Source organism: Symphalangus syndactylus, chromosome 4, assembly GCF_028878055.3.
Source record: "Symphalangus syndactylus isolate Jambi chromosome 4, NHGRI_mSymSyn1-v2.1_pri, whole genome shotgun sequence".
NCBI classification, from domain to species: domain Eukaryota; kingdom Metazoa; phylum Chordata; class Mammalia; order Primates; family Hylobatidae; genus Symphalangus; species Symphalangus syndactylus.
The window spans coordinates 64,238,404-64,262,566 of NC_072426.2; the positions used below are offsets into that span (position 1 = coordinate 64,238,404).

General features: G+C 40.4%; 2 protein-coding genes across 11 annotated transcripts in view; one reads left to right on the forward strand and one right to left on the reverse strand.

Moving 5' to 3' along the window:
* Positions 1-224: 224 nt before the first annotated feature.
* On the reverse strand, positions 225-9,439 carry GAR1 (GAR1 ribonucleoprotein). 6 transcript variants are annotated; one of them, XM_055274876.2, is made up of 7 exons: positions 9,120-9,439; positions 8,540-8,765; positions 6,827-6,981; positions 5,857-5,916; positions 2,435-2,576; positions 921-989; positions 225-543 (listed from the first exon to the last, which is right to left on the reverse strand). In XM_055274876.2, exons 2-7 carry the CDS (start codon positions 8,751-8,753, stop codon positions 530-532), a joined length of 654 nt encoding a protein of 217 aa, XP_055130851.1. In that variant the 5' UTR covers positions 8,754-8,765; positions 9,120-9,439; the 3' UTR covers positions 225-529. The 6 variants fall into 6 exon arrangements, with proteins under 6 accessions (XP_055130851.1, XP_063493304.1, XP_055130852.1 ...); XM_063637234.1 differs by having other exon boundaries at positions 8,663-8,765; positions 9,120-9,410; XM_055274877.2 differs by having other exon boundaries at positions 8,915-9,138.
* A 521-nt stretch (positions 9,440-9,960) lies between these two features.
* The window catches only part of CFI (complement factor I), an 80,724-nt gene continuing 66,521 nt past the window's right edge, over positions 9,961-24,163 (forward strand). For 3 of the 5 annotated variants that reach the window (XM_055274871.2, XM_055274873.2, XM_055274874.2), the window contains exon 1: positions 23,497-23,813. In XM_055274871.2, the coding sequence (XP_055130846.1) occupies positions 23,757-23,813 (57 nt within the window). In that variant the 5' untranslated portion in view covers positions 23,497-23,756. Of the gene's footprint in view, positions 10,095-23,496; positions 23,814-24,163 lie in introns of those variants that run through there. The other 2 variants (XM_063637230.1, XM_055274872.2) reach the window with 2 other exon arrangements.

The following is a 24,163-nucleotide window of genomic DNA, read 5'->3' on the forward strand; positions in this document are numbered from 1 at the left end:
AAGGCAAATACAAAGCTATCTTCTCATACATAAAAGACCAGGGTTTTGAAAGGTGGTGTCAACTTGTAAATTATTTTAAAGTACTGCTACAGTAGTCTATTTTTTAAAAGATCAGTAATATAAATAAACAAATCCTTTTCTCGATCTGCAATTCACTGGGTTTAAGCTTTAGTTATTCCTTTCTACTTTAAAAAATGGGTTTCATTTAATAAACACACTCTAAATAAGGGAATAAAACACTTTATTTTAAAAATTCAAATATGCTTCAAATGAAAACTCCTATCCATTTATTGAGCACCCACAGAGTGCCAGGCACTGTACAAAACATTAGAAAGACTTGTTCATGCTCTTTTAGAGCAAAATTCACTATTCCGTTGCACTTTGCATGATGCTGACATTTTAGATCCATTGTCATAAAATGACCAAGATCTTCAAGACTTGTTCAAGAAACAAGTTTCTAATCCATAGTAGAAACAGATCATGCAGGTTAATGCAGAAGTCAACTGGTGATGTCTGTCAACTGTTTCACTTAATGTCCTCTCCCTGATTAAGAGAAAATTAAAGTATTAAGGGCACAGAAAATGGATTTTTAATAGTATTATAACCTAAATCTCAAGTTTAAAATCAGCATTAGTTCCAATAATGTTTAGCAAACATACTTTACCAAATTTAACTGTCATTCATATTACACCTTTATTTTTCAAATTAATAATAAAGCAAAACAAATTAGAATTAGGCGAAATAATTGAAAAGGCAAAAAAAGTGATATAAAATGAAACCCCAAATTAGGCTAAGCAAAGAACACCATGGTGTTCTATACACTTGCTGGCAGAGAAAATTAAACTTACGTAAAAACAGAAAATGCCAGATGATATCAATTTTAAAAATTAAGCAATTTAAAGACTTTTTAAAATACTCACCTCTGAAACCACCACCTCTTCCTCCTCTGAAGCCCCCACCTGCACCTCCTCTTCCACCTCTAAAACCACCTAAAAAAATTTATTAAATAATGCAAAATATTTAAATAACAATATAATATAAATAAACATTAAGTTATTAACTGTAAAACCTCTTATATTGATAAGCCTAAAAAGATCAATACAATAACTAATTATAATGAATAAATATAGATTCACATATTTTATCATGGAAAAAATTTTAGAAGATAAAAATGGAGAAACTGTAGTAGTTTACCAACTGGGCAACAGGCTAAAACCCCAGATTATTCCATTTCAATAAATTAGCAAAACTTGTTACTTTAAAGTATGATTCAGTCTTGTTAAATGTATGATTATTGCCTTAGCTCTTGCTTATGATAAATACTTTTTTGATTCAACTAAGGATAGTTTGATGGAACTGTGGCTTTTTATCCTAACAACAAAGGGTGGCAGATATGGGTGCTTTTGTTCTGAGGGTAAGATAATAAATATGATAGTTAAGGTCAATTGAGCTACATAAGTAAGATTTTTAAAAAAATAAGACAGCTGTGAATTTTTTGAAATGTTAAATGATACTCAACATCAAATGAGAATAGGGGAATCTCTGTTCATCAAATTCTCAAGAAGGTACCCCTGAAAATTTTCCTACCTATATGGACACAAAAAAATACCTTTATAGAGTGAAATGGTGATTAAATTAAGAAATGCCAAAAGTGAGGTGTTCCTTCTCTTTTTCTGATCCAGTAACAAAAGCTGTCCAAGCCCAACTTTCAGCTCCTCTCCCTTTCCACTTTGGCTCTGCCCATTATCCCACCACTCGCCCACTCCCCAGAGCCCTGCTCATCACCTAGCTATCCATAATGATGAATGTGCCCAAACCTTGGGGGAAAGGCATACATCAAAACAGGCATACATCAAAATACCCCAAAACCTTGGGGGAAAGGCATACATCACAACAGTGAGATCACAGTAATGAATTTATTAGTAATAGTTCTTGACATGACATCAGAAGATATGCATTTTAATTCTTGGTCTGCCAATTGTTTGACTGGGGCAAATTAATTTCTGTAAGTCTCCATTTCTTCATTCATAAAATAAGGATATCATCTATGTCAAAAGGTTTCGCTGAGTATTAAAAATATATACATGGAAATTAAAAGAATGTATGACCAGCTTTCAGCATGCAGTCTACACTCAATAATATTAACTAAGGAATTAAAATTAAGATAATCTTATGGTTTATTAAAATGCCCAAGAAAATATGAATAACCCAAAGAAATGAAGTCCCTCAAAAGTATACTTTAGTAGATTTTCTTCTTTTTAAGTAAGTTGTTGAAATGAAGCATTATTATTTGGACAATCTGCCAATATTTGAAAATGCTTTAATAAAAAGAACCATAAGGGAGGTTTGCTATGTACAAAGCTAAATTCTATTATATGAATTAGCTGTGAAAGTCACAGCTAATTTCATTAGAAATTTTCCCCAAGTAACTTACCGCCTCTGCCACCACCTCTGCCACCTCCTCCTCTTCCTCCTCCTCGGCCTCCCCTGCCACCACCTCTTGGAGGTCCTTTCTCACCTGGAGGTCGAGGTAAAAACCTCTGCAGTGGCAGCAACTTATATGGGTCTATATAAAACTGGAAACATAATAGAAGCAATTAGTGTACAACTTGGGGGATAGTATAGTATAATCATTAAGAAGCTACATGATAGAGTCAAAACTACCTGGGTTCAAACCCCAATCCTACCACTTTCTACCACGTATCCCTGGGTAGAGACTTAATTTCTTACTACCTTAGGTTTCTTTTTCTTTTCTTTTTTTTTTACTTTAAGTTCTGGGATACATGTGCAGAATATGCAGGTTTGTTACATAGGTATACATGTGCCATGGTGGTTTGCTGCACCTATCAACCCATCATCTAGGTTTTAAGCCCCGCATGCATTGGGTATTTGCCCTATTGCTCTCCCTCCCCTTCCCCCCAACCCCCGACAGGCCCAGGTGTGTGATATTCCCCTCCCTGTGTCCATGTGTTCTCATTGTTCAACTCTCACTTATGAGTGAGAACATGTGGTGTTTGGTTTTCTATTCCTGTGTTAGTTTACCTTAGTTTCCTTATCTGTAAAATGTAGAGAATAGAGTATCTATCTCACATGTTTGTGTGATGATCAAAAAAGTGATGTATATAAGGCACTTGTACTTTGGCACACAATAAGCATTACATGCATATTAAAAAATCAAGACCAATTCAATATCATTTCTCTTTAGAAATAGATTATTTAACATTTCCACTCAACGGAACTGCCGTAAGAAAAATAAAACTATTTAAAAACATAGCATTAAAATTCAGAATAATTTTAGTAAGCATTCACATACTAGTTGTTTGAAATCTTTAATAAAGGATCAAAAGGGTATCTTCTGAACACACAAAGTAATGAAGGATATACAGAAACTATACCCATCCTATAATTGGGATTAAAGACGACATTTCTCAGATAATGAGATGTAAAGAGCATATTGTATCATAGTTCTTCTACACAAAACACATGAGGATTTCAAAACTGTAATATATTAATAAGATCTCTGAATCCCTCTCTAGATATCACCTAGATATTACTCATCTTCCCTTCACAGCCCGTCGTCTCAAAAATATTGTCTAGATCTACATTGTTCAATATGGTGGCCACCAGCCACAGGTGGCTTATATTTAAATTAATTAATGATTAAAAATTCAGTTCCTGAGTTATATGAGCCACACTTCAGGTGCTCAATAGCTACATGTGGCTAAGGCTACTTTACTGGGCAGGGATTCCCATCACTACAAAAAGTTCAAGTGGAGAGCACTGGTCTACAAACTTCATAATAGCGCAGGCTGGGTAAGGAGGGCTGAATCTCAACATAGCAGGGGTTATGGAAACCGGGAGAGGTAGAATGTACTCAAGTGAGTATCTGTAATTAAAAAGCAAAAACCCAAAAAACTAAACAATAAGCCCCCAAATAAATAATTCTGAGAAATTTAAGTGATTTAAGGGATTCTGATTAATTTAAGTGGCTATTACCAGCATTTTTTTTTCAGGTCACAAGATGAGAATCCCTTTTCAGCATTGTTTCTTTCTGGGCTCAACAGCTCCAGGCATGCCAGAAGCAGTCAATCCCCTGAGTACTTGCCAAGGTTTCTACAACCAGCAGCCATATGCTAACAACAAGCTATTGTCTCCCTCTCATTTCCTAATCCATTCTGGCTCCTGGGCCCACCAATGCTCCATGACTCCGTGATGTCTATGTGGCTGTCTTCCAATGAATACTTTGCAGCGTTTTGCCATAGCTGAGCAGTCCCTCCTGGAAACGCTCTTTCAATTTTTGTGATACCACTTTTATGACAGGCTTGTGGTTTGCCTTTTTTTTTTTTTTAACTGGCAATTACTTCTGAGTTTCCACTAACAGAACTTTAGTTTTAGGAGGTGCCCCAAAACTCTTCATAGGTGCTCTTTTCCTTTCATTCTTTCTTCCTACACTGTTTCATGTACTGTCTGTATACTTAACAAATTCCCGACTCTATTTCCAGTCTAGACTCTTCCTTTAAACTGACCATGACTGTCTCACAAGTACCTCAACCCCACTATGTCCAAAACCAAACTCATTATCTTCCCCCAATCCCCCTCCTCTGCATTGTTGCCCATTTCATTAATCGGTACCATCACCCACAAAGATGTTGATGTCAGACATCTGAAAGATGGTGATATTTTTTACTTCTTCAATTTCAATAGCTAGTCAATTACCAAGTCCTATTGATTCTACTTCCTGTACCTTTCATAAATCCATTTTTTCCATTTCCACTGTCACTAGCAAGTCCAAAATACCATCTCTTTTAGAACTATTATAGCCTCCTATCTGGCCCCTCTCACACAATATTGACCTCTTCCCAAGGTGCCTTTTTATCTTCCCAGTATTCTTTTGAAGCATTCATTTAACTGTGTTATCCCGTTATTCAAAAATAAAACACAATTGAAACTAAGGTCTAAACTCTTTCCTGTCACCTGAAGGCTTAAGTCAATCAAACTCCCTCCTACCTCTCTGGTCTTAATTCACAACTTTCCCCACCTCTCCTAAATGTTTCATTCCTAACCTATATGTCTGCCTTTTCATATCCTTTCAGTTGCCTGCTCTCAGAGACTGCACATACTGTTTTCTCTACTTGGAATGCACTTTCCTCTTCCTCTGACTAGCTCAGCAGCTCTCAAGTGTTTGCCTAACTACATCAAAATTATCCAAGTGCTTTTCCTTTTTAAAATTGAATCCTGGACCCTACTTAAGAGCTCCTAGGTCAAATTTCCAAAAGTGGAAACTAGAGGTACATCTTCTTAAAAGCTCCCCAAGATAACTCTGACATGCAACCAGGTGTGGAAATCACTGTTAGTCAACAATCAGGCCTCAGCTTCAAGATCACTTTTTCAGGAAACACTACAGACTAAAAAGTTGGTGGCACTACAAAGCTTCTCACGGCAACCTGTATTTTTCCTTCACAGCATCTATCATGTTATTGAAGTTCTTGTGAAATCACTTAGTACCTACGGCCTCTCAAATAAAGTAAGTTTTATAAATTAAGATTCTACCTAGAATGTTTGGTCATGAAAGCTTTTCAACAAGAGAGTTTTACATAAACAAAAAACTCTTACTCTAGCAGTTTACAGATTTTGGTAATATGAGCAAAAGTTGTAATTTTTACTTTCTAAAGGCTGTATCAAATAAATCACTTTTAAAGATTAGTGTGTTCAATATTTATAGCACAGAACATTTCAGTTTAAGAGCTTTACTAGTGATATGTTGGGGAAAGTCTCAAGTGCTCCAAGCAGGACTTTCCTAAGATAGGTCATTCCTTTATAAAACCAAGGATCCCAAGTATCATAAGTTTGACTCACCTTCTGTAGTTTTTTAAAGGATGAAGCCTTCATGTTTTCTGACAATTTCACTGAAAAATACTGTTATTTTTATTAAGGAAAAAATGAGCAATCAAGATGAAAGACGATATTGAACGTTCTGAATTCATGTATAATTTCAAAAACAAGGTTAGAATGTATGGACATATATAGGAAAGATAAGAAATGAATTTCCAGGGGCTGGGCATGGTGGCTCACATCTGCAAACCCAGCACTTCGGGGGGCCAAGGCAGATGGATCACTTGAGGCCAGGAGTTTGAGACCAGCCTGGCCAACATGGTGAAACCCCACCTCCACTAAAAATACAACAATCAGTCAGGCATGGTGGCACTCACCTGTAATCTCAGCTACTTGAAAGGCTGTGGCACGAGAATTGCTCGAACCCAGGAGGCAGAGGTTGTAATGAGATGAGATCATGCCACTGCACTCCACCCTGGGCAACAGAGTGAGTCTCTGTCAAAAAAAAAAAAAAAAAAAGAAAGAAAAAAGAAAGGAAGGAAGGGAGGAAGGGAGGGAGGGAGGGAAGAAGGCAGGGAAAGAGCAAGAGAGAGAAAGCGATAGAGAAACAGAGAGAGAAAGAAAGAGAGAAAGAGAAAAAGAGAGACAGAAAGGAAGGAAGGAGTTTCCAGAGTAGTGGGGGCACCAAACAACTTCTAATTCTACATTTCCAGTGGCACCACTACATCCAAATCAGCCAACTTAATCCTGTAGTACTTATCCAAATAGCCACCATCAATAGAATTTTCCAAAAAAAAGTCACCGTTCTAGGGTCTGTCATTTTAATATCTATGGATGAATACATTCTCCCCTTGATTCTCCTTCATGGTCCAATCTGTAGCAATCCTGTCTAATTTAATGAAGCAACAACTTTAATTTATACTTAACTGCCGCCTCAGAAAAATACAAATAGCAACCTTTGAATATTATTAGGCCTTCCAGTGAAAAAGGATACAAAATCTCTCAGTTGTCCAAATATTTCATCCACTTTTCCAATTTGTTCTTTGTTTTCTAAGTAAACAGGAGCATTGAAATAAGGCACCTTATTTTCATCTGTGGTACATTTACAAACTATGTCATCTTCACAGGGATGCAGGAACTCTCCTAATACTGAAACAGGACAAGAAAATGTTAAAACATAGAACTATTTCAAACGATACTGACCGACTGCTTCTGGAAGCTTTCTTCTTGGCTACCTGGGACTTCACCATAACTGCTCTCCTCTGAGGCAGAAGACCACAGTCTTAGGACTTCCTGGGCTGGTATACCAACTCCACAACACACTAGCTATGTGACCTAGAAGAAGTTGCCCACCCTCTCTCTAATTCAGTGTCTCATCTTTAGTATGCACTAATAACATATAATGTATAGCTATACCTAATATACAGTAATGTAAGGACCCAATGGTATAACAAATGTCAAGTGCTTAGAACAGTGCCTGGCACATTGAGACTATTCAACCTGTAACAGTTATCTTATTATAACTTATTATCTGATTCAAAACTCTGCTTCATTCTCTTGGTTCTTCCTTTTCTTCAATGCCTAACAGAATCAGCCTTCATTCTTTTTTTTTCTCTTGCCTTAGAACTTTCTCATTCCCACTACCACCTCTTTAACAATGATTTATTCTTTTCAAGGACATCTAGAATCTCAAAATAACTACCTTTATTTCTAACTAGACTGTCACCCCAAACTAAAACACTTACCACATTCCTGCAAAACCAACTCTTCATTCCTATCACCCAAGCTCAAAACCTGGAACCCTTTATTATCGGCATTAGCTAAGTTCTACCAATTTTGTTTCCTTTGAAATCTCTCTCCTATCTAATCCTTCCTTTTTTTCCTCACTGTCACCATCCTGATTCAGGCTCTCAAGGTCTCATGTATGGACTGGTACAACAGCTTGTGGGCTGGGACCTTTTATTCTAGAAACTGCTCCTTTCAAACCATCCTGCATACTCATCCAACCCATTCTTAATTAGACACTCTTCACCCTCTCTCCTCTTTAATGTGGAAAGTTTCACTTTCTGTGACTTCCATTCCCATCTCATTGTTAATTACTCTAAAACTACCCTAAATGGGTCTTTTTCTCGACTTCCTCTCTGGCAGTTTCCCTCTCAGGCAAATTGTTTTCTCACTTATCTACTTTTGAGTAGTAATAGAAAGTATGGGCTTTGGAGTCAGAATACTTGGCTTTGTATTTCTTTCTTTTCTGTACAGACAGGGTCTCTTGCTTTATTGTCCAGGCTGGTCTCTTAACTCCCGGCTTCAAAAGATCCTCCCGTCTCAGCTTCCCAAAGTGTTGGGATTACAGGCGTGAGCCACCGCACCCAGCTTGTATTTCAGCTGTATCACTAATTGATCACTTATCACTAACCTTATGACCCTAGCAAAAAAAACTTAACTCTAAATCATAGTTTTCTCATCTGTAAAATCGGGGAATTAGGGATAAGTACTCACGATTACCTATTTAATACCTTCCTGTCAACCCTCAAGTTCCACCTCCATGATGCATTCTAACTATCCCTCAGCTTTCTTGATCTCCCCACCCCACCCTTAAATGCTACATTCTCCACAGGCTTGTGTATCCCAAACTTGCTGACTAACAACACAAACCCCCAACCCACCACTACTCCTTCAAATAGGCTAAATATTGAAGACTGCATACAGACTACACGTTCTGGAGGTCCTTGGTCTTGGCCTTTGTTAAAGCCTCCGCGGCCACCCCCTCGTCCAAATCCTCCCCTGCCGCCGCCTCTGAAATTGCCGCCGCCTCCACCGCCGCCTCCACCTCGGAAGTGGTTGCTGCTGCCGCCTCGGTTGAAGCCGCCACCTCCACCACCTCGATTAAAGCCTCCACGACCTCCGCCTCGAAAAGACATTCTCTCTCCTCCCTGATGAAAAAAAACGACCCGTGTCTTCTGATCACTGTAGTCTCTGAGTACACTCCAACCCCTCGGAGCCGCGGTGAGAACATCATAAAGGGGACAAAAGCAGCCCTGTCACCTCACCCACGGTCAGACAGCCAGTGAGGACCACCAACCTGATGGGTGAAGAGTTTACTTCTCCATGGTCTCGTGAGCGCCGACCGACCACACACTAGCCCTGCAGCCCCAAGATTAGTATCTCCTCCCCCTACAGACAGCAAGGTCTTCGCACCGCACCCCCTTCCTTCCTCCCCCGCTCCCTCCGGCAGCTGGGTTCCACATCCAGCATTTTCAAACCCTCCGGCTTCTACGGCCACTCACCGGCGCCACGTGCCCCTCTGGCCCTGGCCTTGCGCACACACCCACCCGCGGGGTACTTCCGCCGCGCTGGAACCTCCTCGGCTACCGTAACGCCACAGAGTTTTTTAAAGACCAGAAACTTGAATAACTGGTTTGCAAAAAAAAAAAAGCCAGTCACCCGCGGAACAAGCAACACTGGTTCCAAAACAGCCTTTAGCGCTGGAAAAGTGGCAATAATAGCGAACCTTAACCACTAATTTATAACAGTGAGGTCAACTTGCCAAACGCTGAGACGTGGAAGTGACGTATAACAGCGGCGTCCTTTGCAGCACTACGTCCCGGAAGTGCTGCGGCAATGTTGTTCTTGGAGATAGCTGGAGTTAGGGATCCGCCTTCTCTCCCAGAGGCGGGGCAGGTTTCTGTTTCGTTGCCGCCCTGACTGCCAGAACTAAAGCACCTTGCAAGGAATGAGGTTGGTTCTTGAAGTCCGTGCTGACTGGCTGGGCGCATTTGCGCATTTGCTTCTCAGGCTGCGAAATGATCCGCAACAGCGCTCAAGAGTTTGTTGCTAACTTCAGCAACTGTGCGGACAGGTCTCTGAGGCTTCTGAGCCGCGCTAGGTCCAGTAGATCTGGGCGTCTCAGAACCTGTCACAGCCGACGGAAGCGTTTATCTGAGTTTCTTGTTTCTTCCCGACCTTTTGATTTTCGCACCATTGCGCGCTCAACTATGCCTCTTTTTTTGTCCTATGGTCTCAACTAATTAAAGGAAGAAAAGCAATGCATGTGTGTGTGTAATTTTAAAGAAACTATGCTGCCTTATAGAAAACCAAGCCATCATTTTTATCTTTTGTACCAGGTATTCAAGTATGTTTTGAGCACCGACGGGCTGTGAAGCGGACTGTGCTGGAAGCTCCTCTTCCTCTTCTCTCCTTAAGCCCTTTATATTTGACATCAGCTTCCCCCACATTCTCCAAAGCTTCTCTCACAAATAAAGGTAATGATTTCCCATTTATTAAATTTGGTTGGAGTCTTTTACACCCAAACCCTCTGAGACCTTACCTTGATATTTGACATCGTGTTTAGAAGAGGGTGGAACTTGGTACCTGTCTAATTGAGAGGGTTATTGTAAATGGGATTTTATTATTTTTTTTTTATTATTATACTTTAGGGTTTTAGGGTACATGTGCACAATGTGCAGGTTTGTTACATATGTATCCATGTGCCATGTTGATTTCCTGCACCCATTAACTCGTCATTTAGCATTAGGTGTATCTCCTAATGCTGTCCCTCCCCTCTCCCCCCACCCCACAACAGTCCCCGGAGCGTGATGTTCCCCTTCCTGTGTCCATGAGTTCTCATTGTTCAATTCCCACCTATGAGTGAGAACATGCGGTGTTTGGTTTTTTGTCCTTGCGATAGTTTACTGAGAATGATGTTTTCCAGTTTCATCCATGTCCCTACAAAGGACACGAACTCATCATTTTTTATGGCTGCATAGTATTCCATGGTGTATATGTGCCACATTTTCTTAATCCAGTCTATCGTTGTTGGACATTTGGGTTGGTTCCAACTCTTTGCTATTGTGAATAGTGCCGCAATAAACATACGTGTGCATGTGTCTTTATAGCAGCATGATTTATAGTCCTTTGGGTATATACCCAGTAATGGGATGGCTGGGTCAAATGGTATTTCTAGTTCTAGATCCCTGAGGAATCGCCACACTGACTTCCACAATGGTTGAACTAGTTTACAGTCCCACCAACAGTGTAAAAGTGTTCCTATTTCTCCACATCCTCTCCAGCACCTGTTGTTTCCTGATTTTTTAATGATGGCCATTCTAACTGGTGTGAGATGGTATCTCACTGTGGTTTTGATTTGCATTTCTCTGATGGCCAGTGATGAGGAGCATTTCTTCATGTGTTTTTTGGCTGCATAAATGTCTTCTTTTGAGAAGTGTCTGTTCATGTCCTCTGCCCACTTTTTGATGGGGTTGTTTGTTTTTTTCTTGTAAATTTGTTTGAGTTCATTGTAGATTCTGGATATTAGCCCTTTGTCAGATGAGTAGGTTGCAAAAATTTTCTCCCATTCTGTAGGTTGCCTGTTCACTCTGATGATAGTTTCTTTTGCAAAATACCTTTGTAGGCGGGGCGCGGTGGCTCACGCCTGTAATCCCAGCACTTTGGGAGGCCAAGGCGGATGGATCACTTGAGGTCAGGAGTTCAGGACCAGCCTGGCCAATACGGTGAAACCCCTTCTCTACTAAAAATACAAAAATTAGCCGGGCATGGTGGTGCACGCCTGTAATCGCAGCCACTCGGGAGGCTGAGGCAGGAGAATCGCTTGAACCCGGGAGGCGGAGGTTGCAGTGAGTCGAGATCACGCCACCGCACTCCAGCCTGGACGACAGAGCAAGACTTGGTCTCAAAACAAACAATAAAATAAGTGAGAGAGGAAACTTTACTTGTTCCTTTTCTTTTAGTTTAGTAAATGCTGCAATTTGATTTTAACGAATGTTCGTCTTTTTATGGGCCTATATATTATTTTTGAAACAAAAAATGAAAATTACCTATTTAGTGTGAAACCTTTGCTTGTCTTTTGCTGTGTATTTGCTCAATTCTGAATTGAACTTGAGATTGTCACACACAGATTTCATTTTCAACTGAAATGAGATGATTTCTGTCTTTACTCTTAAAACTTAGTAAGAAAAAGCTTGCTTGAACAAGAAGTTTAAAAGTATGTCAAAATGTTTATTACTTTCCTAAAAATGTCGAGCTGCTCTTCTTTCTCAGAAATCCAAAACTTGTAGAAGCACAAATCAGGCCAGGCGCCGTGGCTCACGCCTGTAATCCCAAGATTTTGGGAGCCTGAGGCAGGCAGATCACCTGCAGTCAGGAGTTCAAGACCGGCCTGGCCAACGTGGTGAAACCCTGTCTCTACTAAAAATACAAAACTTAGGCGGGCGTGGGTGGCGGGCGCCTGTAATCCTAGCTATTTGGGAGGCTGAGGCAGGAGAATCGCTTGAACCCGGGAGGCGGAGGTTGCAGTGAACCAAGATCACGCCACTGCATTCCAGCCTGGGCAACAGAGCAAGACTCCGTCTCAAAAAAAAAAAAAAAAAAAAAAGAAGAAGAAGAAACACAAATAAGTACATTTCATCTTATATCTACAGTCATACATTCACAAACTTCTTCCTCTTTTCTCAAAGTCAGGTGCTCAGGCTGAGAAGATTCAAGGAAAGGGTTCCTCACCTAGTTATAAAGTTGTGTTCAAGGGGAAGGAAAATATTGTTCAGTTGCGTTCTGCAATTCCCCATGGTGGTTTTCGGTAAGACTTGAGACTTCCTTACTCTAAAGTCCAAGCAGCAGTGGAAACATTTCAAGATCCCTTTTTGCAATATAACTTTTCCAAAGATTCAGTTTTTATTTAAACCCAAAAATCTTGTCACTTGAAGTAAAACGATTTTCTCCAGGGCCTGAAGATCCTTGTTCAACTAGTTCATGTGATGAAAATGTCTGTTAAGTAGGTGATATGGTTTGGATGTTTGTTCCCTCCAGATCTCATGCTGAAGTTTGATTCCCAGTGTTGTAGCTGGGACCTGGTGGGAGGTGATTGGATGGATCATGGGGGCAGAATTCTCATGAATGGCTTAGCACCATCCCCTTGGTGATAAGTGAGTTTTCACTCAGTTCACTTGAGATGTGGTTGTTTGAAGAGTCTGTGACTTCTTCCATTTCTCTCTTGCTCCCACTCCTGCCATGTGACATACTGGCTCCCCATCACCTTCCGCCATTATTGTAAGCTTCTAGAGACCTCACCAGAAACTGGTGCCAGCACCATGCTTCCTGTAAAGCCTCCAGAACCATAAGCCAATTAAACCTCTTTCTTTATAAATTACCTAGCCTCAGGTATTTTTTTATAGCAATGCAAAAAAAAAAAAAAAAAATGCTGGTTTCTGCAGCCATTCTTTATCTTCAAAGAATTTGGTAAAATCTGGGCTACTGTTTTCCTGAATGTATTTCTGTGATTCACTTTCTAGGTCAAGCGTCCTGTTAAGGAGAAGAATCTGTATTAGTTTCTCTCACTCCAATCCATGGTGTCAATAAACATTATTTTGCGTAATTTCTGTGGGTCAGAAATTAAGGAGCAGCTTAGCTGGATGATTTTGACCTAGGGTCTCTCATAAGGTTGCAATCAAGGTATCACCTGGGGCGGCAGTCCACTGAAGACTTGACTAGGCCTAGAGGATCCTTTTCTGAGGGAGCTCACTGACATGCCTAGCAAGCTGATGCTGCCTACTGCCAGCCCCAGTTCCTTGCCATATGGACCTCTTTACAGGGTACTTGAGTACTGACATGACATGCCAGCTGGATTCCCCCAAAACGATCTGCTAAGCCATAAGATTTATGCATGTGGAAGGAGATTTATATGGGCCTTGTCCAGGTTTTCACATAGTTAAAAATTTAGAAGTGAATTGCCCTATGTTTGATAAGTCATCTACATAGCATCATCTAGAACTGTTTTCATTTCTGCTCCAAAACTTTCTGACATCAGCACTCTCTGGGAAGAAAGCAGTGGGTTGTGAATATGTCAGAATGTTAATGAGAATTGAAATCTCTGAGGGAAGCAATCGTTGATAGGGTACCATAAGTAGATACTGACACAGTTCTTCCAAGAGGTACCTTCTTTTTCCAATATGAAGACAAGACAGTAAATATATCTTTACCTTTGCTTCTTTGCAGCAGTGTTTAATAGAAGAAAAAATTTCTTGAATTTTGCCATAATTTATAAATCTTGCAAATGCTACTCTATGACATTTGTTGTTGAAATCTGATGATTCATCAACCTGGATAAGAAGTTGTTAGGTTCTTTTGATGCTATGCAGCATTATGTGACATGTCATCAATCACATCAATTTATCAAACTTTGAAAGGGAAACCGTTTTAGTTTCTCATTACATCATATGCTGACGTCTGACTCTCTGTAATTATACATGCTGAAATTGTGAGGTCCCATCAATTGTGGGGCTTTTTCCTTTTCTGGTCAAAAAGTTCTTCTGCTAAATAACTTGCTTTCTGGGCCTTTTTACTGAAGGTGACTTATAAAAAAAATACATTCTTTACTCTGGGTTTCCAAAGGCCATATAAAATTATCTGCTCCTTTACTATGGTTTGCAGTTAAGCGTCTTTTCAATTTTGCTGGAGCCATTGCTTCATTTATAAGTTGTGATTCTTCATTACTAACTTTATCAGAATTATTAAGACTTAGAATTCTCTTCCATCTCCCGGTTCATCTTCAAAAATCGCCACATTGGACTATAAGTCATGTTTGTAAAACACAGATGCTAATAAAATATAAAACAAGCAAACTAAACAAGGAAATTTTTTTTAAAAATGATATCTTCAAATGCAATTCACTTTTAACCTACAAGCTCCATGTGTCAGGCCTCTGAGCCCAAGCCTGCATGTATACATCCAGATGGCCTGAGTCAACTGAAAACTACAAAGGAAGTGAAACAGCCTGCTCCTGTCTTAACTGATTGACCAACCTTAAGACATTCCATTATGACCTGTTCCTGCCCTGCCCCAACTGATTGATCGATCGACCTCGTGACATTCTTCTTCTGGACTATGGGTCTTATGATCTCCCCACCATGCACCTTGTGACCCCCCTCCTCTGCTGACAATAGATAGCCACCTTTAACTGTAACTTTCCATTGCTTATCCCAGTCCTATAAAACTGCCCCACCCCACCTCCCTTTGCCAACTCTCTTTTCAGACTCAGCCCACTTGCTCCCACGTGAAATAAACAGCCTTGTTGCTCACACAAAGCCTGTCGGTGGACTCTCTTCACATGGACACGGACGAGCGTGACACCATGTTTTACAATGTTTACAACATTAGCAAAGCAACAGGGAGGCATTTGAGTTACGGGGCATTAAAATTGCTTCCTTAAAATATTGTCTTTGATTGTCTATTACATCAGGAGAGCTCATTAGCTGTCAGTTGACTGTGAATAAGGGGAGGCCAGGGGAGATTAGGAAATGTAAATCAGGAAGGAGAGGCTGATGTCATCAACCTATTGTCTCTCCCTCTCCCTCAACCTGTTGTCCCTCCTTCTTAATTCAGCACCCACCAGTCATCAACAGCACCCTGTTTGCATCAAAAGCTGAGAATGGACTCAATGAAATGAACATAGTTGTGTGGAGCACTGTCATGTTTGTGAATGACCTCTAGCGAAATTCCTAACAGTTATTTGATCACTAGTCATTACTACAAGTGTTGGCATTACATGGAGAAAGAAGTTCAAAAGAATGCAAAAAAAAAAAAAAAAAAAAAAATTCCAATCTCTTCTGGAATCCCTAGTAACCGCTCCTAGACCCCTAATGACATCTGCAGAAACTCACACTAGAGTATAAGCTCCTGAAGAGTGAGAACTACATCTTCTTTGTTTTGGTATCCTCAGCACTTAGTACAGTGCCTGGAATAAAATTGATGCCCAATAAATATTTGTTAAATGGAACTGAATTCCTCTGTGCTTTGAATTTCTGCTCATGCCTTGAGAACCTACTTATCAAAAAATGATCATAGAATGATGGTCAAAGAGACAAAATATAAAAGAGATGGGGGTAGAGAAAGTATATAAGCACAGTCTAGTTGTAGTATTCAAGATCTAAGGAGGTATCCTAACTGGAAGGTTAGGACATCTAATTAAAATACCCAGTAAGGAGATACAGATGTTCCTCAACTTATGATGGGGTTATATCCCAATAAACCCATCATGAGTTGAAAATATCTGAGTGGAAAATACATTTCATATATGTAACATACTGAACATCATAGCGTGGCCTAGTCTACCTTGAAGGTGCTTAGAACACTTACATTAGCCTACAGTTGGGCAAAACCATCTGGCAGCACAGCACACTGGAGAGTCTCATTTGCTGCTGCTGCCCAGCATCATAAGAGAATATTGCACACATATCACTAGCCAGGGAGAAGATCAAAGTTTAAAATTTGAAATACAGGTTTTGCTGAATGCTTATTGCTTTCACACCATTGTAAAGTAGAAAAGTTGTTCAGTGTAACCATTGTAAGTTGGGAGACTGTATTGCTAACGACAGAGAAGAGGGCTGGTAGCTAGGAATAGGGCTGAAAATTTTTATATTAGAACAAAATTTTAAAAGTACTTAGCCAAAGCTAGGCGTGGTGGCTCGTGCCTGTAATCCCAGCACTTTGGGAGGCTGAGGGGGGCAGATCACCTTAGGTAAGGAGTTGGAGACTAGCCTGGCCAACATGGTCAAACTCTTTCACTACTAAAAATACCAAAATTAGCCGGGCTTGGTGGCGTGGGCCTGTAATCCCAGCTACTCGGGAGGCCAAGGCAGGAGAATCACTTGAACCCGGGAGGCTGAGTTTGCAGTGAGCCAAGATCACGCCACTGCACTCCAGCAATGCAACGAGACTCCACCTAAAAAAAAAAAAAAAGGCTGGGCTCTGTGGCTCACACCTATAATCCCAGCACTTTGGGAGGCCAAGGCAGGTGGATTACGAGGTCAAGAGATCAAGACCATCCTGGCCAACATGGTGAAACCTCGTCTCTACTAAAAATACAAAAATTAGCTGGCCATGGTGGCACACATCTGTAGTCCCAGCTACTTGGGAGGCTGAGGCAGGAGAATCGCTTGAACCTGGGAGGCGGAGATTACAGTGAACCAAAATGATGCTACTGCACTCCGGCCTGGTGACAGAGTGAGACTCCATCTCAAAAAAAAAAAAAAAGTACTTAGCCAAGGTGCCATTAATTGTAAATATTAATGTGAACTCATGACTTTCTCTTTTATTTGGTTTTTATTATGAAAATTTCAAACATAAACAGTTGAAAGAACAATATAATGAACCTCTCTATACAACACCTTCAATCAGCCTTTTGCAAATGTTATTCCTCCTATTTCCTCACTGTTATTATTAAAACTATTATTGCTAGAGTGTTTTATAGTAAGCATTCTGTTCATAAATCTCCAGCAGAGGACTTTTTTAAAAAACATAAGCACAATACCATTACCACACCTAACAAAAATAATATTTTCTTAGTATTAGCGAATATCCATGTGGAATTTTTCCAAGTTATTTCAAAATGTATTTTAATAGTTGGATCAGTCAAATGAAGATCCAAACAAGGGCCATACATTGTATTTTATTGGTGTGTCTCTTAATTTTCTTTTATTCTGTGTCAGTTTCCTCTCCCTGTTTTTTTTCCGCCCCCCCCGCCCCGCCACCATGGCATTTATTTGTTGAAAAAACTGAGTCTTTTTGTCATGTAGAATTTCCTACTTTCTCACTGATTACATCCTTGTGATAGTATAAATTGTTCTTCTATCCTCTGTATTTCCCATAAACTGATAGTTAATTAATAGTGAGATCTAGAGACTTGATTGTGTTCAGGTTCTTTTTTTGTGTGTGTGTCATGCAAGAATACTTCCTACCATCCCATGAAGAGACACATAATGTCTGGTTGTCTCTCTTTGGAGATGAGATCAGTCAGTGGGATCAGTGTTATCAGCCTCATCCATCTCTTAGAGTTCCCTGCCAGCTTTTCACCTAATGGTTTTAGCAGCTGTTGATGATCATCACTAGATCCATTGGCTCATAAGGTAGTGCAAAATAGTGATGTGATTAATTCTATCATTTCTTTTGCAATTATTAACTGAAATAAAGAAATTTCCTTTTTTATTTCAATTTTTTGCTACCATTCTTCCTTATAATGCTTAAAATATTTCATCTTTGAGAGCCCCTTCAAGTATTTTAATACCACCACTAGCCTCCGATGGCTTCCTTGCTTTCTGGTACAAAATATTTCTTTTACATTTTATGCCCCAGATGTGGAATCACCCTTTCTCCAAAGAGCCTTGGTTTTTTAAATGGAAAATGGTAAGTAGAGAAGACAATCTGCCACTAAGGAGTGCTCATTGCTTCTGGATTGTTAGGACTTCTAGGCCCTATCAGTGGACACAATGGACAACTAGAAGGTAATTATTTTTAGAAAGAAAAAAAACTGTGGGTCATAGTGATATTTCCAATTCAAAGTTAAGACTACAGGGTTTCCATTTCTTTGAATTTAAACTTGTGTATGTCTTACCCTGAAATTCTTATGACATTAGCATAATTACTTATTTGCCTTAGCCTCCATATATATACATATATATATATATATATATATATGTATATATATGTTGTCAAGTAAGTATTAACGGTAAGATTACTGAATACTACTCAAGATTTTGTTTGTATCAGTTTGCCAATATTTTGTTTAGAGTTTTTGCATCTATATTCATAAGTGAGGTTGGTCTTTTTCTTTTTATTGTGCTGTACTTCTGCTTTTGTAGATTCTGATTATAGAGTTCTGCCTTCAATGACTGCAGGAGAAGGGTGGGATACGAGGCCTCAGGGGTTTGCCTATGGCTTGCCTCTTAAGTACAGAGACTCCCTCACTTCATGGAGGCTGGTGTCGTCTAGAATGCTTCTCTGCTTCTGCCTCAGTGTCCACTCAAGGGGTTCTGGGTTAGAACATGTGCTATAGAGAGCCTTACTGTAGGCTTTAGCCTGGAATGAATGCTCAAGTTCCCCCTGTGTGGGGCACTGGCTCAAATGTTCTTCCCTTTATTTATTAATTACTTAGTCCATCACTTCTCTCAGATTCTACTGTTTCTATTTATTCTATGGTCTTTCTTATTTTGGATATCTTGTTGTCACCTATATGAATTTGACACTTCTTAAACTCCTTGAAGTTTTGCAGTTAATCTTTTCCTGTCTATTATATGTATTCTAGTAATTCCTCACTATTTATGTCCTATTAATGAATCCTTCTTCATTTTTCAATGGTGCAATGGAATTACTTTTATTTTTATATTTATTTTCATTGAGATCATAGGAGGAAAGAGACTTAAACTGAATAAAATTTCAGTCCTCATGAGCACTTTACATTTTCTTTTTGTTAACTACTGTATTGGTCCATTCTTGCACTGCTATAAAGAAATACCTGAGACTGGATAATTTATAAAGAAAATAGGTTTAATTCGTTCGTGGTTCCACAGGCTGTACAGAAAGCATGATGCTGGCATCTGCTCTGGTTCTGGGGAGGCCTCAGGAAACTTACAATCATGGCAGAAAGCAAACGGAAAGCACGTGCATTACGGGGCTGGAGTAGGAGCAAGAGAGAGGGGGCATTTTAGTCAGAAAGGATCAGAAACAGTTTTCATTCACATGGAATGGGCAACATATACACTTAAAGTTTTCCCAGGCCTTATCTGCCACCTTCCGACATAATGTTAATATGCAGAGATCTGGATCATCTGGATTTCCCATAAGACACCATTGTTTTTCCATTGATAGCATTATCTTGATCAGAGGAGATGAGGAAGTAGCATGCTAAATACTTTGGTAAGACACCTGTGCTCCAGAGGGTAGGAAATAAAGCCTGGCACATCAGTAAAATTTTTAGGAAACCAGTATTCAGGAACGTGCTAGTACATCCTCTTTAATGGAAAAGACAAATTATTGTATCTTGTACTTTCTTTAACAAAGAAGGAAGCACAAAATCTGATGAGGCTTTTTGGACTCTGGGAGCAAATATTCTGCAGTAGGGAATACTGCTCCAGCTGCCAAAGCAGAAAAGGCTTCTGCAGTGGTCCAGCAGACTCTATGGCATCAGAAGTCTCAGTGATGGGGGAAAAAATGCTGTGTGGTGTTTGAGGAAGATCCTGTGGGAGAACCACAATACAGGACCTTAGGGTTCTGGAGCAAGGCCATGCCATCTGCAGCAGAGAATTGTGTGTCTTTTAAAAACCAATTTGTATATTACTCATTCCTGGTAAATGTAGAATAATGAATCATAGGACACTACATCACCATACGGCCAGAACTGCCCATTATGATCTGGATCCAAATGGACCCGCAAAGTGTAAGGACAAGCAGGCCTAGGAAAAATGTATTGTAAGATAGAAGTGTGATATCCAGAGCCAAACACAAACAGGACCAGAGGTATCAGCAACGTGCATAAACAGGTAGCAGGTAGCCCAGACTGCCCTGTCCCCAGCATCCAAACAGTTGCACTCATGGCCCTTCCTCAGCTCACACCTATAGCTCCCTGGGGAAACTGGTATCACCAGCTGAAGGAGGAGAGAAAAGGTCACGTTTTGTTTACAGATGGGTTGGCTTGGTATATAGGTACAAGTTGAAAATAGACAGAGGCGGCTTTACAGCCACACGTTGGAGTGGTTTTGAAAGACACTGGTGAGAGAAAGTCCTCCCAAAGGGCAGAGCTGCAGGTGGTACACCTGGTCATCCACTTTGTGTGGAAAGAGAGGTGGCCTGAGGCTAGACTTATATAGAATCACAGGCAATAGTGATTTCCTGATCATCTTTTGTTCCTGAAATGAAAAATATTTAAAGATCAAGAGCAAAATGTTCTGGGATACAAACAGCAACTTTAGCCTGAGAAGTGAATGGTAACCAAGGGCTCAGACCACTCCTGAAAGAGACCGTGGGTCATGTCATCAGGTACGTCACTGAGATCAGCAGAGGTGCGAGGTCGGAGTGAAGAGAATCTAGAATGGATACGTGTACATACAGGACTGGGCATGAAGTATAAAAATTTTTCTATCACGGCCGGGCACAGTGGCTCACGCCTGTAATCCCAGCACTTTGGGAGGCCGAGGCAGGCAGATCACGAGGTCAGGAGATCAAGACCATCCTGGCTAACACAGTGAAACCTCATCTCTACTAAAAATACAAAACATTAGCCGGGCATCGTGGCAGGCGCCTGTAGTCCCAGCTACTCGGGAGGCTGAGGCAGAAGAATGGCATGAACCTGGGAGCTGGAGCTTGCAGTGAGCTGAGATCACGCCACTGCACTCTAACCTGGGTGACAGAGCGAGACACTGTCTCAGAAAAAAAAAAAAAAAAAAGAGAAAAAAGAAAAAGAAAAAAAAATCTTTGTATCACATGTTAATGCCTACCAGAAACCATCCACCAAAGAAAAGGCACTAAATAACCAACAAAATGGCTCAACCAATTTGGCTCAACAAAACGATTGAGCCAAAATGACTGAGTCTCAGTCATCAGCCACCCCAGTGCTGGCACGATGGGCACAAGAATGAAGTGACCATGGTAACAGAGATAGAGGCCACCCATAAGGCCAATAGCATGGACCCCAAGGCTTATCTAGCTCCCATCATTAACAAATGCCCAACCTGACAGCAGCTGACACTAATACTGTCCCCACAAGATGGCACAATTCATCAAGGAGACCAACTAGTCACTTAGTGGCAAGTTAATTACATCTGATTCTTTCACTCTTTGGAGGGTCGGTGGTCTCTTCTTACAGGAATAGACATATATTTGAGGTATGAGTGTGCCTTTCTTGCCTACAGGGCCTCCATTAGCACCATAATCCAGAGAATTATAGAGTGCTTAATTATCTAGCAAAGATCACATCCTGCCAGACAAGCGTGCCCACTTTACAGCAAAGCAGGCCCAGGAGTAGGCCTGTGATCATGCAATCCCCTGGTCATACCACATACCACACTACTCAGAAGCTGGTGGACTTACAGAATGCTATAATGGGCTGCTGAGGGCAGAGCTGAGGTGCCAGCTAAATGCAAAACTTTTTGAGAATGGGGTGCTGTCCTCCAGGAAGCAGTACATACATTCAATCAAAGACTTTCTTATAGCACTGTATTCCCAATAGGAAGAATACCTGGGTCTGGGAACCAAGGAATAAAGGCAAGAATGACCACACTTACCATCACCCCCGTTGACAAACTGGGGGCTTTGTGTATGTTGTCTCCACAATTGTAAACTCTGCAGGGTTCGTTATCTTGGTCTCCAAAGGACTATACTTTCACCAGGGGCAAGCAAGAGTCCCATGGAATTATAAACCAGAGCTGTTGCCTGGTGTACACTGGGCTCTTTGTGTCTAGGAACTAGCAAGAAAGAGTCAGAATCCACAAGGGTGATTGACCCTGATCATTCTGAGGAAGTAGGGCTGCTATTACTATAATGTGGGCAGGGAGGAAAATGTGTAGAACCCACATAACCTACTGGGGTACCTCTTATTTTTTGCTTTTTTTGGTTTCTTTTTTAAGAGAGGGTCTCTCTTTGTCACTCAGGCTAGAGTGCAGTGGTGCAATCGTGGCTAACTGCAGCCTCAACCTCTCCCTGTGTTGCCCAGGCTCATCTCAAACTCCTGGCTTCAAGCACTCCTCCTGCCTTGACCTCCCAAAGTGCTGGGATTACAGGAGTGAGCCACCATGTCCAGCCTGCCTCTTGTGACAGTAAGGATACAAATGGCAACTTTTGCCTGAGAAACAAAAGGTAACCAGGGGCTCAGACCACTCCTGAAAGAGAGTGTGGGACATGTCATCCAGTAAGTCACCAAGGCCAGCAGAGGTGGGAGGTCAGGGTAAAGGGAATCTAAAATGGGTAGGAAGGGGGCCAAGGGTGAGTATCAACTACAGCCCCAAGATCAACTGCAAGGGTAGGAGCTGTAGTTTTTCCCATTAACTTCCTCTTCTAAGTTTTCTCTCAAGAATAGAGACCCACTGAAATGTTTAAGGAGCCACTCCTGGAGTGTATATGGAACATAGGTCTAAAAGGTGCAAGTGTGTACTCTGAAAGACACAGAGATGAGTTTCCCAGAACCCCTGTCAAGGAAGGTCTTGCTACCTGGCTATAAAGAATGTAGTCAGAAGATACCTCCTCCTGATAGCACATAACTGTCAGATCCTTCTGTGTCTGCTTTCGCTACAGAAAACTGTTTCACCTAAGTGTATGCCCTTCCTGGGCAATATATAGTAGGGGACCGAGCAAGGCAGAATATAATGGCCCAGCCATTTATACTGAAATCAGGGGCGCTGTGACAGGTCACACTCACTCCAGTTCAACTTCTGCCTCTGCTCACCCCTGCTTCCCCTCCCTTCCTTGTATGCGTATCGATCCCTAACAAACACTTGTACCCCACGCTCACTGTCTCAAGTCTGCTTCTGATGAACCCAACTGTGTCAGCATTTCTGCTATCACAGATTTATTTCATAAATAGATAAATCCTGCATGATAGTTGGTACTGGCACAAGAGTACTTGTTTCTAAAATTTCTTGTACTCCAAAAATACAATTTGATCACAGCACAACAAATGCATAGTAAATAAGCTGGTTTCTAGAGTTTTAAATGTATTTTGCAGCCTTCACTATGGTCTACTTTTATTCTTACTGTCTCCTAGTCTTCAATCTTAAGTTTAAAAAATTATATTTTTATTGCACAAAAAAAAAACAAAAATTTCCTCCAATATAACTTCTGTCTTCCCTGGAATACAGAATTGAGTCATTGCAATTAACAGGGTGGGAGGAAATCAGTCTCTTCTGGTGGAAACAAGTTCCTGTTGGTCACCTCCCTCAGATCTTTAATGGGAAGGCCATTTTTTGGTTTCAGTTACGGTAAATCTCTCTGGATTTCAGCCAAATTCTTTCAGAGTTCAAAAGTACAAAGCTCATTAGGAGGTTTGTTCTTTTGAAATATTTTTTCAGAGGTTAAAAATTAAATTTCAAAAGAATACCTGGGGTGGGAAAGAGTTCTCAGCAGAGACAAAGACCCCGAACACCTCCAACATGAAGCTTCTTCATGTTTTCCTGTTATTTCTGAGCTTCCACTTAAGTTTTTGCAAGGTAAGTAATTCAACCTTTATGCAAACAATTTTAATTGATAATTTAAAGGTTGTAAAAATATAGAAAATAATCTTAAATATATAATTTTGATTTAAATATTACATAGTTCAGTTACAACAATGCCACTCTATAGTCAGCAACAAATGTTTTATGTTAATATCTTGATAAAAGTGATTTTTTAAAAATAGTTCTTTTTATGTGCTTATATATGTAGAGGCATTGAACTGAATAAGAGTTTTACTAATACAAGGCTGTGATTTACTGTAATTGTAGTAAATAAAAAATATTTACCAGGCTCCTCCTGTGTGTAAGGTACAGTGCTAGGAAGACAGTGAGACTGATCTCTTCCT